Source organism: Battus philenor, unplaced genomic scaffold (assembly GCF_028537555.1).
Source record: "Battus philenor isolate CCGP_79_NKW_IND1 unplaced genomic scaffold, ilBatPhil1.0.hap1 SCAF_21, whole genome shotgun sequence".
In the NCBI taxonomy this organism is placed as follows: domain Eukaryota; kingdom Metazoa; phylum Arthropoda; class Insecta; order Lepidoptera; family Papilionidae; genus Battus; species Battus philenor.
In genome coordinates, this window is record NW_027181684.1 from 8,872,375 (window position 1) to 8,891,507 (window position 19,133).

The 19,133-nt window shown below is 31.5% G+C and overlaps 2 protein-coding genes across 2 annotated transcripts; both read left to right on the forward strand.

Annotated features, from left to right (window-relative positions):
• Positions 1-532: 532 nt before the first annotated feature.
• LOC137923494 (uncharacterized) lies at positions 533-17,045 on the forward strand. The gene is made up of 10 exons (XM_068766753.1): positions 533-554; positions 636-1,156; positions 1,646-1,682; positions 4,084-4,105; positions 4,496-4,551; positions 4,624-5,117; positions 5,409-5,433; positions 13,422-13,484; positions 13,563-14,050; positions 14,848-17,045. The coding sequence occupies exons 1-10, from the start codon at positions 548-550 to the stop codon at positions 15,418-15,420; spliced, it is 2,286 nt and encodes a 761-aa protein (XP_068622854.1). The 5' UTR covers positions 533-547; the 3' UTR covers positions 15,421-17,045.
• LOC137923407 (peritrophin-1-like) lies at positions 10,099-11,518 on the forward strand. The gene is made up of 3 exons (XM_068766653.1): positions 10,099-10,163; positions 10,258-10,736; positions 11,320-11,518. The coding sequence occupies exons 1-3, from the start codon at positions 10,157-10,159 to the stop codon at positions 11,404-11,406; spliced, it is 573 nt and encodes a 190-aa protein (XP_068622754.1). The 5' UTR covers positions 10,099-10,156; the 3' UTR covers positions 11,407-11,518.
• Positions 17,046-19,133: the final 2,088 nt, after the last annotated feature.

The following is a 19,133-nucleotide window of genomic DNA, read 5'->3' on the forward strand; positions in this document are numbered from 1 at the left end:
CTATAAAGTCAGTTAAGTTTATGAGATTTGTATTGACAAAACCTGCTTTTACAAATCCATGCTATGATGATAGTACCAATATACATCGCCGTGTACTTAAGGAGAAACGGTCGAAAGCAATACTCGTATTTCTAACATTTTTTCAAAGTGATTCAGTAATGAAACAGGCCTACAGTTCTAAATTTTAGATTAAAGGCCTTCTCATGTCTGGGTTTAATTTTAGCGTCTTTCCATTGTTTTGGAAATATGACATCGGTTATTGATTTCTGCCAAACCAACTTCGCATTGTTTAAAATAGGAAGTTTACTCCTCATTAATAGATATCGGAAAAGAATAATTTTCAGGCTCAGGCTATAACAAACAATAAGTAACGAATGATACTGGTTATATGATCATACTTAAACAAAGCAAAGATAAGAGTTAATAAACTAAAAAAATAATAAATGATAATTACCGTTGAACCGTACTAGCGTGACTAATAACTGGGTATAAAATATCATACAACCCTTAGTGGACATCTGTTGTAATTCAATCGTCGTTGGTAATCATGAAAGGTAAATTAAATACAAATTAATAATTAAATTTGATACTTAAAAATTATAATTTTTTTTATAATTATTAATTTTTATTTACAGTCTTGAAAGCTGTTGTATTCTTGTTAGCTGCGGCAGTTGCAAGCGCCGAGCTAAACTTCTGTCCCAAAATACAAGAAGTTGACTGGGAAATAGAACGACTACTGCCGCACAGAGAGTGCAACAAGTTCTATCAATGTACACATGGCGAACCAGTAGAGATGTCTTGCCCAAAGGGGCTCTTCTTCAGTATCATAGAGCAAAGATGCGATTGGAGAGATAATGTCGATTGCTGGGATCGGATCATTCCCGATGAGTGGGCCACAGAAAGTGTGGGAGGCAGTGCTGTAGAAAGTACAGCTGCAACTAATGAAGGTGAAAGCAGCACTACAGAAAAGATCAAAGAGACTACGCAGTCTGATGCTCCAATTAATGAGTTCTATTTGAATGGCTGCCCAGTAGATCCTGAGATACGTTGGCTGTTGCCTCATGAAAGATTCTGCAATTTGTTTTACTATTGTGTGCGAGGAGAGAGGGAAGTCAGACGCTGTCCTTTTTGGTTGCATTTCAACAGGCTACGGCAGGTATGGATTTTAATTCTTAAGAGCTCAAAAGCACTGAAGTTGTATTATTTGTTTCATTTGTTTTTAAACTATACAAGGTGATTGTTCGTAGGCATAAAAGCTATAAAGCGGAGAGTATGTAGTTCATTTATCAGCAAAGAGTCTCAAAGCTCTTACACTTATTTTCCAATCATCCTGTATAAATAAGATTCATTTAATTTTATTTATTGGAATGAGACAGGCCAGTAACATCTGGCAGTACAAAGTCTGCAGCGACAGATAGTAAACAAAAATTTATTTAAATATTTTTTAATATGAATTTTGAGATTTTTTTTTAATATATATTATCACTACATTATCTATTATTTCTAAAGCCATTGATTATTGAACAGGATATATCATGTATTAATGGACAGCAAATAAGCTATACATTCACCTTTTTAAATTCTGTACATCTACAACCAATCACCTTGTGCAATAGAATTCTTAACGTTTGTTTTTATTTTTTAGTTTTGCGACTGGCCAAGAAAAGCTGGCTGCATTGAAGGCAGAGAAAATTTTTAGAAATTTTTGTAATTTTAAATAAATCTGATTAATTTCTTAAAAAATGTCTTTTATTGATTGTATTATTCGAGTAAGGATTTCAAGCAGAAATTTACAGAAGCTCTGTTATAATTAATGCAAAATTGTCAAGCAGACAATCATAATTTACTAAGAAAAAGTATTACAGTACAGTTTTTCTTTTATTCCAAGTTAGTATTTTATACTACTCAACTCATATAATTATACGATCCGATTGTTTTTTTGCAAAAACTTATAACAAATCGGTGGCTTTTAATTTTTATTATTGGTTGAAAAGGTTTCTTCGTATTTTATATGAAAATACGAAATTTATTTTTTTAAAGTTTATTTACTTTTAACAATGATTAGATAATTGTTAAAATATGAGCATTAGTATCAAGATTTTTTTAATTCAATCCATTTTAGCTAATTGTTGACATCACTTTGTGGTATTTACATACTTGAAAATTAATGAAATACAAAGTAACGACATATCCTCTTAGTATTAAGGTTAATAGTTAAAGGGTCGCTAAGATCAGTGCATTGCGTCAACAATTTTTATCATGAAGCCTCAAAGCTATTTAATTTAAGCTTGTGAGGTATTTGCGCTCCTGATGGACGCTATTTATTAAGGTGACGGTGAAGGTTCTGATGAATTAAAAGAAGTTTTTATACATATATAGTGAAGATAAAGACAATATTTTTATCAATCAATGCAATTAACAAAAAATTCCAGCGGAAGTATTTTTCTGACCTAAAATATTATCTAATTATTCCAGCCATAGGATGGCTACTGCCGGTCATAGGTCTTCCTCGTAGAAGAATGATCGGTTTGAAGCGGCCTGTATCCAGCGTCTTCCGAGGAACTAAACAATGTTCTGCGAACTATGTGGCATGTCCAAAACACTGAAAAAAATGCATAAATAAACAAAATTACTCTCGCCAAGCGCATAGGACATCCTCCCACACGGTGAGCAGACGACCTTGTCGTCGGTCGCTGTATGCAAGAATATTATAGAAAATCTACCGAGTAGGCCTAAAGCTAGCAGTGGAGGTTTTTCGGCTAAAATAATAAGAACATTAAATCTTTATGATGTAATATGATAGGAGTTAAATTATGGACAATGTTTTAAAATGTAGATGACATGCAAGACCTTTTGTTTGAAGATAAGAAAAAAAAGACTGAGATGTTTATCATACGTGTGACTTCTGCTAATAAAAAAGGCCTGTATTTATATTATTGGCATTTAATATACCTAATAACTGTCTCCAGCCCGTTTAAGTAATGAACTCTCTCTCAACCCCCTTTCCAAGTGGAGTTTTATAAAATGTTCAGTTTTTAAAATTTTTTTGCTGACCTCCTTTAAGGTTTAAAGATAACGTTATGGGTACATAAGCGGAAGTACACATAATAAATATCCTAGTTGCATGTACTAGGTTTTACGATTCCTATGTTATTACGTTATGAACGATATCAGAATATTACATTGCTTATAAATTATCTAAAGGCGTTTTGCTGTGAAAAACTTTAATATCAATTTATTATATTTCTTTACTTTGTTTGACGTACTAAATTCGCAAATAATAACCTAATTTAAATCTTATATGATGTTATTGATGATGACTGGTCAGAGGGGTTAATTTTACTAATCCCGTTTTACTTTGTGTATAAATGAGTTTATATGATTTTCTATTTTCTGAGATATAGAATGTATATGTATTTTTATAATTTTATTATCTACGACAACCTTGAGCAAGAATACTCTGAAAGTTGTACCTGTTTGGATGGAGATATAAACTATCTGATCTTGCACAAAAACTAAAGCAATAAATATAAATCAAAGAATTTTCAATAAAAATAAAATTTTAAAACCCCAAAGTTTTAAAATTTTAAATAAGCGATTTGTTGTTAGTAAGAATTCAACAAAAATGAAAAAATATATAAATGGTAAAAGTCAATGCAACAAAACACTTCAACTTTAATATCATAGAGGTTCTTCATTCTATTACTAAAATTTCTAAAGTTTTAAACCAAAAAATTGTAACAGTTTCCTACAACATATTAAGCTAATAACAGTTAGTATTAATTTGTAACGTTGTTATTTTGGCGTAATAAAGGTATATTAAGTTTTTTTTTTTAATTGATATCGTAAAAGAGTACATACGACACTGCGTTACAATACAAGGCGATGGATTATAGGTGTAAAAGCTTTAAAGGAGTGAATGTATAGCTCATTTGCTTTCAGTTAGTGCTTAGTATATCCCAAAAATTCACTGGTTTCTGATATAATAATTAAAAACAATGAGATTATAGCAAGAAAAAGTCTTTTCAAAATTCGAATTACTGTATATTTAAATTAATTATTATTAATAATCTTTCCCTACAGATTATACTACTATAAGTTATAGGTCTGTCGCGTTACAGAATAAAAAAACACACATAAAATTAATGCAACATATTTAAGAGTGATCACGTTATTTGATCAGGGAGATTAGAAGTTGGTTTTAAAGCTTTTTGCTGACAAATGAGCTATACTATGGAATGAAGACCACAGATCGCATTCTACTAGTCTTGATGCAAATCTATGGAGGTGGCCTATGTCCAGCAGTGAATGTCTTACGGCTAAAATGGTTTTGATGATGATTCATTTCCGTGTAAAATTTCGAAATTTCTGGTTACTTTCATTCGCTTTTGCTTGTAAATACGTTGTGGACGGTTGTAATGATAACTTTTGTCGGTTAACATAAAAACTACATTAGACAAAATGCATTTAGGATACGCCCTAAGTAGTATTGTAGTATTCGTCAATTACTTCAAGCATTTTACGATCGTAACATGCAAAGAAAATTTAAAGGTGAAAACATGGTTTAGTTTAAATTTTCATATCATTTCATATTGGTTAAATTATTTTAAATAATTTTTACAGTTTTGTCAGTGATTTTTTACCTTACATTGATCGGGACGACTTCTATCGATACAGAGAATTGGGAAAAAGACCTCGTGTTGGCACATGAAGATTGTAATAAGTTTTATAAATATTTCAACAGAAAACCTTTATTAGTAATATGCTCAGAAGGTCTGTATTTCAATATCAAACACAGACCATGTGATTGGAAACACAACGTTGATTGTATCGGTCGAAATGTTCCTGATGAAACAAGTTATAGTGACGATGAAATAATTAGCAAAGACGATTCAGAAAGCGAAGACATAGATGATGAAGAAATAGACATTGATAATGAACCAGAAAAAGTTATTAATACGGATTTAGGATTCTTTCATAACGGATGTCCCGTGAATCCCTTAATAAGTTGGTTGCTACCTTTCGAAATGGATTGTAATCAATTTTATTATTGCCTATGGGGCATTAAGATTAAGAGACAGTGCCCAGCTTTTCATCATTTTAATAAAAGGTTACAGGTTCGTATAAATTCCTAAAATGTGTTAAAAGCAAATTAACTCGCGTCTATGAACGACTGATATCGTTGTATATTACTTAGAGATAATGTTGCAAGGTTTTCATTTTTATTACTAATTAAATAAATTTTATGATATGATAATATAAATTTTGCCAAAATTTTCCTTAATTACTTCAACTGAATTATGCTGCAATATTTCATAAGTTTATTCCATGTATCATTATATTATTTTTTTTGACAGATTATAAGCACATGAATTAATTTTAAATATAATTTCAAATTTAAATTTCAGATATGTGATTGGCCAAGAGTTGCCGGTTGTGCTTAAATATCGCAATATATTTGCAATTAGAAAAATTTTGGTGATTACAGCAACTAAAAGTAGTAAAATTAAACCAAGATAGGACCAAAAAGGAAAACTATATTGTTTCTTAGAAAAGAATACAATTTTATCTTTAATTTATCAATCCAATAATTAATCACGTCATCGTGATTATCTTCGATTTGTGGATAAAAACAAGTGATAAGAAAACAAAAGTTTATTAAAACATGGTAAATAAAGTAATAAAAGCAATTACATATTTGAGTGTTTCATTTTATTGTCTTTGCTTATTCTACAAATAATCCGTACAAAGTTACGATGACATTGTTTTATCTTTTGCTCTATCTGATGATTAATATCATTAGTTAAATATTCTAGTAGGTAAACAAAGACAATTTTTATAATATATTAATAATAATAACTAACGTACTCTACTAGCGTATGTTTATTACGCGTTTATTACGGCATGGGTAGGCCTCCTTCTAAGTGGACTGTAGACATAGCTAAGGTCATAGCAAGGCATAGAACGGTCATCGTGGCGATCTTCAGTAAAAGCCTGAGCCTCGCAGTGGGCACCCATAGGGTTATATGATGATGATGATGATGTAAATTCTCTATTTACATTTTTGTTACATATAATATACTGATAGTTAATTCTTTCCATGCGCACCAGGGTTCAGGTATTATTAATTTAATCTGTCCCCCAGTACATCAACTTATTTGTAATCATTGTTTTTTTTCCAGTTTTTTGGAAATATTGTGAAAATTTTCCGTGCACGATGTACTTAGAAGGTTCAATATTTGAACACAATAAGTATTAAGTATGTTAAGCTGCTTGTTAAAAATACCATGCCCAGTTTGGTTACTGATACTGCTGATTATTTCAAGCATTGCTATAAAATGACTCAATAGTACACTGGCAGTTTCTCTTGGTTGGTTTGTATTTAATGTGATATGTGCTTAACTGATTACGTTACGTATCCGTAAATGGAAAAAGTTGATTAGCGATGGCACTTTGAAATTAGGGCCAATTTAACCTCAAGTTCTGTTCTTGTTCTTGCAGGCTGTCCAAGAGCTGTTTTTGAGCTAAAATAGCTGTGATCTTGTATTTAATCTAGTGTGAAAGAAAAAGAACTTAACTACGGAGAGTAATTTTATTTTGATCATTTATTATACTAAGACTTAAGAGATAATCTGGTTTAAATTCCCAACATTGTTGTCCAACGCCTGTTATTTAACTTTACTATCAAATATTCGTCTAAATTGTGTCATGAAATGTGATTTTAAATAAGCGTGTTTAACTATAGTTCTAGTACTATAGCCGTAATGACAGTGTATAATGAAAGTACACTTTTGAGTATACGTTCAAGTAAAGTTTGTGTACATTTTCAGATCATTAACATTTGATCAAATGAAACTTTTGTTTTCATGGTTTTTTATTTTGTATCTTTTTAAAGAGGAATTGTTTAAAGGCTCGTGTATATAAGATGAAAGAGAAAGAATTTAAAATGGAAATCATGTATAAGTTATAGTTATAGAATAACTTTAGTATATTTTAAGACTTACCAAAATACAAGTTAACGATGATGTTAGTACTACAGTTTCTTTGTTTTATTTTCAGTTTTGTAATTGAAAAATTTGTAAATCGACTGAGCGCTAAATTTCGACGATGATCCTATTGAAAGTTAATGCATTCTTTTTGTAATATTGAACGTCTCTCTCACTTACACTCGGACATATATGTTAACAACCCCGCGATTTACATGTAGTTCATAAGGGAGATGGCCCGAACATTGCTTTGGATTGTTGTGGAGGGGTAGACCTATAGGTAGAGGCAGGCTTCGTGTATGAAAAAGGTACACTACACCATCAATGCGAGGGGAACGTGGCATTTCAGGTCGAACTGGATACCAATGTCAGGACTGCTTCGACGCGATACTTATAGGTCATTGGAAAAGAATTATCCGTTCAGTCTAGGTCGGCGTAATTAGTAGATTCTAGATGACCCTATTTGCCAGACTGTTAAAGGCAAATACTATATATGAAACATAAGCTTTTGCTTTACCAAATCGCCAGTTAGCTGTAACATATATAGAAGATCCCATCGACTTTATAGAAAAAAATATACAGCTTACAGCCAATAAATGTTAACTAAAAAATAAATAAATATTATACTGTTTCTTCCTACACCACATCCGATTAAAAAGATTTGTATTAATTATTGATATGATAGCAAATGAATCACGTTAAAAATGGATTTACTAATCATATCTGCTTGTGATAAAAATGTTTCCATAGACATGGAAAAGTATTTAAAATAATACTTCGTTAAGGTTTAGTTCAATGACGTTGCAAATTTAATGATTTTGATTATTTGTTACCACAGACTTATCTAAATCGATTGCACTTTAAGAAACTAGTGTGAAAAAAATTGATAAAAAAATGTTTCATTCTCTTGTGAATTGTATAAAACTAAGAAATAATTACAGAAGCCCAGATGATCGTCACCGTTAAGAAGAACCAACCTTTCCTTACCTAGTTTATCCTTCTTAGAGTTTATTCTTTATACTACAATTTAAAAATGTTTTTTGGCAATAGTATTACGGAATGAATTGCTCTAAATTCTGGAGGTTTGTAATGGCGATTTTATGTGATTTATTGTTACTCTGTCTACCATTGTTCTGTTGACCTACACAAACAACTGCAATTTTCTATCGATTCCAAACAGAAAAATAATTTGGATTAATGAATAATATTACATTCCATTTATTCCTGTTGGAACATAGTTTAATGATAGATTTAAAGCTAAAAAGTGCAAGCAATAATCCGGTCGCCGGATTAAAACTAATTAATGGACGTAACAGGTTTCTGTCGATTTTTAAATATCGACAAATCAAAAAAAATCGCAATATCTTGTTTCGTTCTGAATAGCCTTGTAGTCAGTAAGTCAAAAAACTAGATTACTGCGAGGTACTATTAAATATATTACGGAGATTAATGTGGTCGTGGTGCCAGAGGTGTTTTCTATAATTTAGGATAGCAGCACTTTTTATTATGCAGGGCAAAGAATAAAGTAATCATTTTGCCGTAAGACGACTGCTGCTGAACATTAGCCTCTCTCATAGATCTTCATTAGAACCGGTTGGAAGCGGCCCGCATTCAACTTCTTCCAAGGACCTTAACAAAACTTGTGGTCTTAATGGGTGAACGTCTTGCGCTTGCTGGTCAGTGTTGTCAATCTTATGTTGTATCGACTAAGATTAACTATATCTTAGGGAAACCGTATAACTTCGAAGTCTTAGTGCCAATTGACATCTACATATCTATCTGATTTTTCTTCCTAAGGTATGCTGTTTTATCCTACGAAGGTTTCCTTTATTTATGGAGACTGTGAGGTGATTTTTTTACAGCAATAAAATACGTCTACGAGGTAGAAATCACAATGTACAAATGTAAATTCCAGACCGTAATCCAAAACGACTGCTCTACATTATACCAATTTTTCTTAATTTCATGTTATTGATCTTTGATCAAATTCTATGACTTGTTTAACTACAGCTAAAAATAAATGATTAAGGCTAAACAGATTAGCAAATTAGTTGAAGCTGTACCTATATATCCACGGGCAAAAAGACACAGTGCAAAACTTTGCTTTAGGTGTATAAGCTAAAAAGGAGTGAAAGCATATCAGATTAATCAGCAAAAATTAAAGTTTTTACAGCTAACTCCAATTACCATGTATAAAGTGATCACTCTGAAATATATATATTACAATTACTTACTTTTTCTATCGAAATGCTATAGGCCAATAACTTCTAACATTACAAAGTCTGCAGCGACAGATCGTCGGCGTCGTTGTTTCAGCCCACATATGCCTGCTACAGGGCATAGGCCTCCCAAAGATAACTATGGGGAGATATACCACAATCGCCTCGCTTGTATAATACCACAAGCGATCGCCAACCCGCCTGTTGACGGTGGCTTGTAGTATTATTGTAAGCATTGGACGCTGCTGCCCATCTTTTGGATACTTATTTATGACCAGTGACAATCCCGTAAAATTAATGTACTAAGTATGAATTATATACAAGACTGCATCCCGGGAATCGAACTCGCGTCTTCACAATAATTAACTTTAATATGTATTAATCCGAAATTCAAAAACACTTTTGGTTACTATATTATCATTACGCAAATTAATATTTCTAAAACCATTGAAATTTAGATAGGGTGTTCCATATGTTAGTTAAAACCAAATAAGTTAAATATTTCCATTTATAGATTTTACAACTATGAGTATAGCCAATGATTGACTATACTCATCCTATATCCATCAGTGACGTTCTTCAACTAAAATTATGTTGATGAGGGGAACTTGTTAACACAACTCAGCAGGACCGAACTTTTCCCAACAAAATCTAAAGATTGATAACTGTTCAATTGATTGAAATTTGAATGACAATAATAATTTAAGAAAATAACATAATTCATACCTTTCATTAATTTCAGTCATTTGTCCTTGTGTAATTAAAACATTTTCCATGTTATATCGAGCGGTAATGTATAACCATTACCTTTACCTGGAAGTCTTATTGCAATTACTGAACACAGATAAAATTTCACTTAATGTTTTTTTGTGGTATAAGATTAGCTTATACTATATAAACCATACTATTGCGGTTTTACGATCATCCTTTGAGCGGAGTTCAGTAATCACAATGCGAGGTAAGAACACATCACATTTTCTTATATGTTTCATATATTTGAATATAAATATTTTCAATTAAAAACTTTTGTTTAAATGAATATTTTTTTTTAGTTGTCATTGTCATTGCACTAGTAGCGGCTGCAGTGGCCGAAGATGGTTCCCTGTGTCCCAAGGAACAGGATTCTAACTACCAAATGGATCGTTTAGTAGCACACGATGATTGCAATAAATTCTACAAATGTGTTCAAGGCGAGCCAATAGAGATGATGTGTCCTGAAGGACTCTTATTTAATTCTGTCTTCCGATTCTGCGATTGGACACTTAATGTTGATTGCGGCGATAGAAGAATCCCTACGGAGAAGGCAATTCTCTCTAACGAGGTGGAACAGGAGAAACAGGGGCAAAGAAAGAGTACAGAAAACTCTGAAGCCAACGAAATCGAATTCCTTGATAACGGATGCCCTGTAGACCCTATTATCCACTGGCTTTTGCCTGATGAAGAAGATTGCTCCGTATTCTTCTATTGTGTTTGGGGTGAAAGAGTTCAAAGAGTATGTCCCCACAGTTTACACTTCAACCGAAACTTACAGGTTAGTAAATTAATCTGTTTATTACAATGGTTCCTAAAATAGACCACCACAGTTCTACGGAAGGCTCGACGGGTGTCCGTGGGGCTGAGTGGGGGTCTAACATGGCGAAGCACTACAATAGTGGCTTGACTCCACATAATATTTTAAAAAACTTAACGACTGTTATAAAAACTTGCATAATTCGTAGTCCGGTTATTTGTCCAGATGTGCAAAATCGTCTAAATGCGACTTTTACACACAAGTGCGCTTGCAATCTTGCATGAACTTCTTAAATTTTTTCAAATTTACTGATATAAATACGAATGCCAAGGTTAAACGTTACTAGTTTTCTATAGATTCCATAAGAAAAAAAGTATTTATTACTTGTTTTGGGAATACGATAGAATGTATCTACAAACGGCCCACTGGAACCAGATAGCTTTTGAAAGTGGTCTCTGGTCTCGTACGTCTAATTACTCAACAAATAAATCTTATACATTGTTTTTCACACAGTTCACCACTTGTTGTCACAATTTCTTTTGTAAAATTACCTAAACATTTATACTCATTTCCAGATAATAAATTGTTTTATTATTTTCGCTAGGTATGTGACTGGCCGCAATTTGCTAACTGCACCGCAAGAGAAGCCTCGAACAAAAGCACAATTTTACCTTCATCTCCGAAGGCTTAAGTTAAGTTACCTTGGACCTGTTTATAGATTTTTCACAGCGCACTTTTAATTTATCATTTTTGGCATTGTAAAGTAAAATAAGTGCATGAAATAAATATTCATTCAGAAAATATTAACGTTTTTTTTTAATATAATTAATAGAAATCATTATTTTTGTACCAAAGTTATTGACAAAAGAAAGTTAGAGGTTATCTTATTTGCATGTTGGAACACTACGGGTATTGAATATCTCCCTGTGGTTTTATTTGCCTGTCCTCCACTAATGTGGATAAACCTATAAAAACAAGAAACAAGAAGTTTTTTGAAGAATTTTATTGAAATGGATTTAAGAAAAAGAATTGTCTCATCTCTATTGATACTTTAGTTCTTCCTTCCGTTTAACTGCTTAGTACTTTTTTGAAATACTTATTGAAAAAAGTACTAATATAACACAGTCTCATACCAGTTATGGTATTTAATTCCGTCTCCAAAGATAAGTCAGCTGTGTAGAATTGTTTACCCCAAAGTCTATTTGCTCCCATATCTGTCCGGTAATACCTCTTAGTCGCAGAGAGTAGAGAGAAGACTGGAACCTAATAGGCATGGAGGGAGATCATCTTCTTCACTCCAAGACTCGACACATTCGTCTTTCAGAAATAGAGACACCAGTATCTAGGTAGATATTGGTGTGCGCAGTGGGTTCACTAATTCATCTCAGGAGTGACCTTCGAGCGTGCCCTACATTTCGGATAGGTACGTTTTTTTTCACTAGGGTTTCTAGACCACGGTTCCTAATCTCAGGTAACAACCAGATCGAAAAATTGCACGACTAGCCTAAGTCAGATTAAATTGGATCACGGTTATTGTTAATAATTCTATTAATTAAATAATTGATGTTAATAAACAATAGAAAATAGTACTTCTACTTCTCTTATTACTATTCACTATTGTTCATTAAGTCTTTATATATGTCTTTACTACAAATAAGAATCATTATGATAATTAATAAATAGTCACATTGGGGAAAAAAGTAGAACTAAAATATCTTATTAATAATGTTTACCACAGTTTTTACTATATTTCCATGACACTCTATTAGGAAAAATCGTATTGCACATCAATAATTTAATTAACGAAAACAAATAGTAACACTACTACAATTCTAATTCTCTTGGCAAATTCCTAGTTCATACATATTACCTGAAACATGGTAAATTTGCTTGGCTATAGTAGATAGATTCTGTATAAAATGCTAGGTAAATATGAAGGATTTGCCAATGCAGGATATTATTTATTACAGGTCCCACTCGAACTTTGTGACGGCTCGAAAAATGCTAGTGTTTAGGCCAAGAGCTCTAAACCACAAGCTTTGGCGAATTTGAAGCAGACGATGAATGAACGCTATCTCGAACCATCATGATATTACCACGAGGGTTTAAGGGGTAGCGTGGACGATACCTAACGATGATGTCTAAAGACGTGCTTTTCAAAATAGGAAAGTGCGAGGACCGGTATGAAAAATAAATATGTTCTCAAAAGTGATATCTAACTCCCACACAGCGCAAAGAACAACCAACGCGGGTTTTGTATGTAGGAATCTTACATAACCCTTTCCTTTTTCCCGTCCAAAAGATTTCTATGAACAATACTCATTAGTTATTGGTATTACCCACTTATCCCTTTGCTTAATGGAGTATATAAATTTATTTAAGTTTAAAGACTTTACATCTTCTTTAATTTAGATAATGTCATTAATTTGCTGACTATGTTTTCTTGAAACAGTTGGTCAATGCACTTGAATTTGATTCTCCACAGATGGTTATTGTGTTCCAAAATTCGTCTTTAATGAATAAATGAATGAAATATAATTACGTCACAATATTTACGACCAATTTACCCGTTTCAGACATGTTTTTTTTTTAAATAATCTATTAACATTTGCTTCTCAATTAAAAACGTAAAATTTATCAAGATTATCTATGTTCCAATCATTGATAATTGATAAGTTCAATTTTTTTTAAAGAAATGTTGGTATTGACATGATGAGTATTTCATCATTAATATTGTTCAAGACTTTGTGGTTTTCCTTATAATGAAAGGTAACATTTTGTAATTTTTATTTGAAAATATTTTATCTATAGTGCATTTTGAAAAACGTGTTTTTAAATACCTTGCAGATATACAAGTAATAACAGTGCTGTGTTTTGCAACCAGCCTCGTGGTTGCCGGTAATCTGTGTCCTAAAGGAAATGAAAAAAATCGTGAATTGAGTCTTTTGTTTAAACATGATGACTGTGACAGGTTTTATAAATGTGTTTCTGGAAGACCAATATTAAAGTTATGTCCTATCGGATTATATTTCAATCCGGATATTTCGCAATGTGATTGGAAACAAATTATTGATTGTCGGAGACGCATATTAAATGGAGCAAATGCGAAAGAATCTGATGGTACAAAAGATGAAGATAAACTGAAAAATTTTAATTTGTTTAACAAAGCAAATGCCTTTGATGATAAATTTCTAGAAAATGGATGTCCAGTAAATCCCTTTACTCATTGGCTATTGCCACATAAATATGACTGTAACCTTTATTATTACTGCATTTGGGGAGAGAAGGTTATGAGAAAATGCCCCGTTTTTCTACATTTTAATGTCCATTTACAAGTAAGTATTCGCCATTTCGTTGTAGTATACTAGAGATTACATTTTTAAAGTTTTGAATAACCTTAATTTGTACATCTCGTCAGCTCCTTTTATCCTTAGTTCTGTATTATATACTTTTAGTATTTATTACAGCAATAACTCTATTACAAGCAACTTTAAAACAACATTTAATACAAAATTCCTCTTGTTGCGTCTCACTGTTTTACTTACATTCATTTCATTTTTAAAATGTGTTTTTAAATAGAAAATGTTGTTATTAAATAGAAACGCTTAATAACGCACACGCAACTTCTTTGGACAAGGACAGAAAGAACAAAAACATCTCGGAATATTTGAATTTCCAAATCTAACAATATAAATTTGAAAGTTAAAGATCATATCTAAATATAAGGATATTTGAATTTTTCTGAAATATCAGTAATAATTGTATAAATTAGTCTTTTTATTTTAATTTATCTAAGGATAAAACAATTTTCCTCGAAAAGAACCTTTCACCTTCTTGCATCGTATCATAGCTACACCAACAAACACTTAATGAAAAATCTTAAAGAACCTTTTTTAAAATTTACTATTTTAGAATTGTTATGACTGTATGCTCATAATATGTAAAATACACACATTATAGGAATGAAAGTATTTTTTTCCATTCACAAAAAAAATTGCCCGAAATTGTTAAATTTTGATGTAAAACCTTTCTTGTAAAAGACCTCTTTTTACCTTTTTTGCCCTCAATATTTTGTTAATCGTGTAAAGTTAATTCAAATATGATTAAATATCTTGTAATATTACATTTTCAGGTTTGTGATTGGCCCGAATCGGCAAAATGTACGAATTCTACAGGCACTGATTCGGAATCAGAAAGTAATACTTCTCAAGAAGATAGCGGTTCCTTAGAAGAAAACAAATCTCAAGAAAACGAAACTTCTCAGGAAATAGAAACTTCTGAAGAAAATAGCTTTTCGCACGAAACTGGCAATTCTCAGGAAAATAGTAGTTCACAAGAAAACGGTAATTCTCACGAAACTGGCAATTCTCAGGAAAATAGTAGTTCACAAGAAAACGGCAATTCTCACGAAACTGGCAATTCTCAGGAAAATAGTAGTTCTCAAGAAAGCGGTAATTCTCAAGAAAATAGTAATTCCCAAGAAAGCGGTAATTCTCAAGAAAATAGTAGTTCTCAAGAAAGCGGTAATTCTCAAGAAAATACTAATTCCCAAGAAAGCGGTAATTCTCAAGAAAATGGTAATTCTCAAGAAAATGATAATTCTGAAGAAGATAGCAGTTCTCAAGATAATGACTCCGAAGACGACTCTTTTAATTATCAAAGAATAACCAAGACAATTGAAGCTGTTGTTGACATAAAACTATAAACTTAATACATTTTATTACTTTCCTATACCCAATGCAATAACAATACCACAATATTTAAAAAATTGTTCTTGAAAAATTTTGTATATTTATTACTTTATGTTCTAGATAGTTTGTTAAATATGTACCGTTAAATCCAAAATGGATTCCACTAATTTCTAGAAGTATATATTTATTTATATAAACACTTGTTATACAATGCCGTAGTATGTATAATGGCGAACTAAATACTGAAGGCATATTCTACTTGTAATGCAAGCACAGTGGTCTGAGGAGTAAGTTTAAACTTACGAAAGGTCGCAACGTCCTATAGCCATTCGAATGTCATCATTTCAGCGGGATGGCGATTCATTTTTACTCTTCTAACGGGAGCATGGATGACGTATAGTTTAAGAATACTTTTGAAGAAGATTCTAAGTTTTTCAGCAACTAAATATTACTATGTGTATATACTATCAATTACCTTAATACCATATAAACACAACATGTAACCTTAACAATTCTTTCTAATATACACAAATTTTAAATTATTACCATCATTTTACCCCTAGATATAGGCCTCAATCACAGATTTTCAATAGGAACTGCAGGAAGCGGCTTGCATCTAGCGTTTTTCAACGACCTTACCAGGGTCGTCTGTTCTGCTTATTGGTGGACATTCTACGCTTTGCTTGCCGGACTGAGATCTCCTCTTTAGAATTTAATTTAAGACTTTTGTTATTGTTCGTGCTATATGGCCTGTCTACTGTCACTTCTACTTGCCGACCCGCTGAACTATTTCGTATACACTCGATTGTCTATGAATCTCACCATTCTTAATATAAATTAAAAATTGCTCCTTTTAAAGTAGTAATCAAAAAACCACACTCAGCCAGTGTTAATTACGGTCTTATATGTAAAGCCAAGAAGTAATACTGTCTGGCACAAATCCATTCAGGACTTTAAATAAAAGTTATGTTATACAAACTTTTTTACTTAAGTAAACTAACTTTTTGTAATTTATTTAAGGGTATAACAAATAGGTCCGTATCAAAAAAGTGATCGCTATTGCGATAACGAATTAAGGATGAGTTTATATCTATCTGTCAATTATACGTCTTTTGTCGCTTTTTGCAGATTGTTCTTATTTACCTTACAAGTTGCATATTTTTAAAACTGATTTATATTTAGTGGGTGGTTTTCTTTGATTTAATTACATCCTGTTCAATATATGTGTATTTTGCTGGTGTATTTTCCAACAATGACAAGAACTTCAGAAAACGTAATAACAAATAAATTGAGACGACTTTTATAACCATATGAGAAGACGATGTCAAAAAAGAGATGAAATAAGCTAAATTATTACTTGCACGCCTTTTAAAAAAGTAGCCGCATGTAAACATATTTAAATATCTTTATTATTGTAGTCACCCACTCGTCTCATCTGTCCCTTTCATTTATTAACAAAACTCCAAAATGAGCGCTAAATTAACGTATAAAATGTAGTAAAAGGTTAGTCCTTGCAGAAGGTCATTTAGAACTCTAAGGATATCAGTGTTGCTCATTTTTTGGTTCCAAATGGTTGTGAACAAGAATTATACTACTAGGCTTACTAATTATTCTAGAGATATTTTATATTTCTTAAAGACCTCATTTATCATCAGACGAAAAGTTCGTCTCTTCACTTAAATAGCGAAAAGTATCAGAACATTTATTTATTAATAAATAAAAATTAAAGTCTGTCATTTATGTTAAATAATTAAAAATATATTTATTCTACAGTTTTCTGTATAGTTGTATTTCAAACGTATCTTTTATTTTAATGTATAGTTTAAGACAGTTTTAATAATTTGAAAAAGTTTATATTTTTAGGTCTTCTATACATATTCTAAATTTAGTTATAAAATTTAACAACAAAATGAAATAAGAATCATCTAAAACCTTTTATTCGCAATGCATTAATTTTTAAAATTTTTTGCTAGATGTCTCTACTGCTGCGCTATATGACAACACTAATGAAACCGTACTGCTTCTTCTGTTAAAAATATCTACTGTAGTAAAACAATGGTAGTTAATAGCAGCCAATTGGTTTAATGTTAATTATTTGATGACATCACCAAATATACAAACTTAAATAAAATATTCATTTGAATGTCGAAGTTTTTTTTTTGGGACTAGTAGATTAAACAAAGTTCCTAAGTATAACAGTATACTCCAAAGTAAATTAAAGTATATTGGTATGCTTTGCTGTCCTGAGATGAGTGGGGTCTCCATGTCGATGGGCTGGTAATGAAATTCAACTCGGTAGCGTGGATGTTGGAGGGTCACGCGTTCGGAATACTACTGTGGGGTAATACTGCCCTAAAAAAAACTTTTGTCCAGCATAAAAGAGCTATTCCAGAAATCCATAACTTAAGTCGTATATAGTATTTAATAAAAATTAAAGAAATAAAAGTATTGACTGTTGTTTCTCAACACGTCTATAAAAGTGTAATGTATGTTTACTATTAAATTACCGATTTTTTTAGGAAGTGTTGTATAGACATGTAAATACCAGAAATAAAAACATTATTAATACTCAGGTATACAAAATGTTCAACTTAATCGAGGTTCTATGCAATGTATACGTTTAACAATAGGATATCAGACGATATTTAGCAACCTATTGCTAGATATAAAACTAGGGCTTGCTAAGGGTTACACTTTAAATGATTTTAAAGCAGGATAGAACACATCAAGAAAGTGTTCGCATCGGGGTTATTTAAAAGTTATTTTAATAAATAATTTTATATTATTAATAAAAATGTTTTTAGTTCCGCTGAGTTTTTTTTTTTGCTTGTTTATCACAGGTTTAGTGCAATTATCATCCGAATAGGCGGTAGACTCAATCTGACTTCAATAAAATATGTAATCGACCATAATATGTTGAATTTACTTAATTTAGAAATATCATTTACGACTGCTGCGAGTGTGAGATAACAGAACGCTAAAAGTGCTGAACCTGGAATTATTTAAGATAACGAATCTCTGAAAGATTTAGCAGAGGTCGCAATATTAATTATTTCACTAAATTTTATCATAGGTAGCTTTCTACTTTAAAAGCATATCATAACTCTAGCCCTTGTGTTTTTATATATTTATTTATTAACACTATTGTACCCCTAATTTTTAATTAGGTTTTATAATAAGGTCTTATCGTTACAATATACATGATAGAGATAATATGACTTATTTTTTTAATATTATTTTTATCACTATCTTAAAATTGTATTTTCTATTTCCTTGTCTGCCCGTATATGGTAATATTTAGAGTAAGCGTATTATTATATATATGAATTTTATCAATTACAGTACAGAATTTATTACTTCGAGCCTCATTTGTAAGTTCTCAGTGGTTCAACGAGCCAAGGAGCGGGCTATGTTTAGTATTCCCTAATGAGGTCGAATCAGGAATAAGGAGATCTGTGGACAAACGAAAGTAGCTGACGATGCCCAGATGATATTATTGCAAGTTGAAGTGGCATTAAGCAGACCAGAAGACAATAAATATTCTTTTATAATCACTTGAAATCCCTTTCCATCACTCCAAAGAGACCTTTAAGAACATCTTACAATTCTAATTCGAATTTTGTATAACAATATTTAATACTACCTTAATTAATTATATTTAAACTAAGTATTACACCAAAAAAAAAATTAAATTACAATTACATTAATTTAAGATCAGTTTTTTACT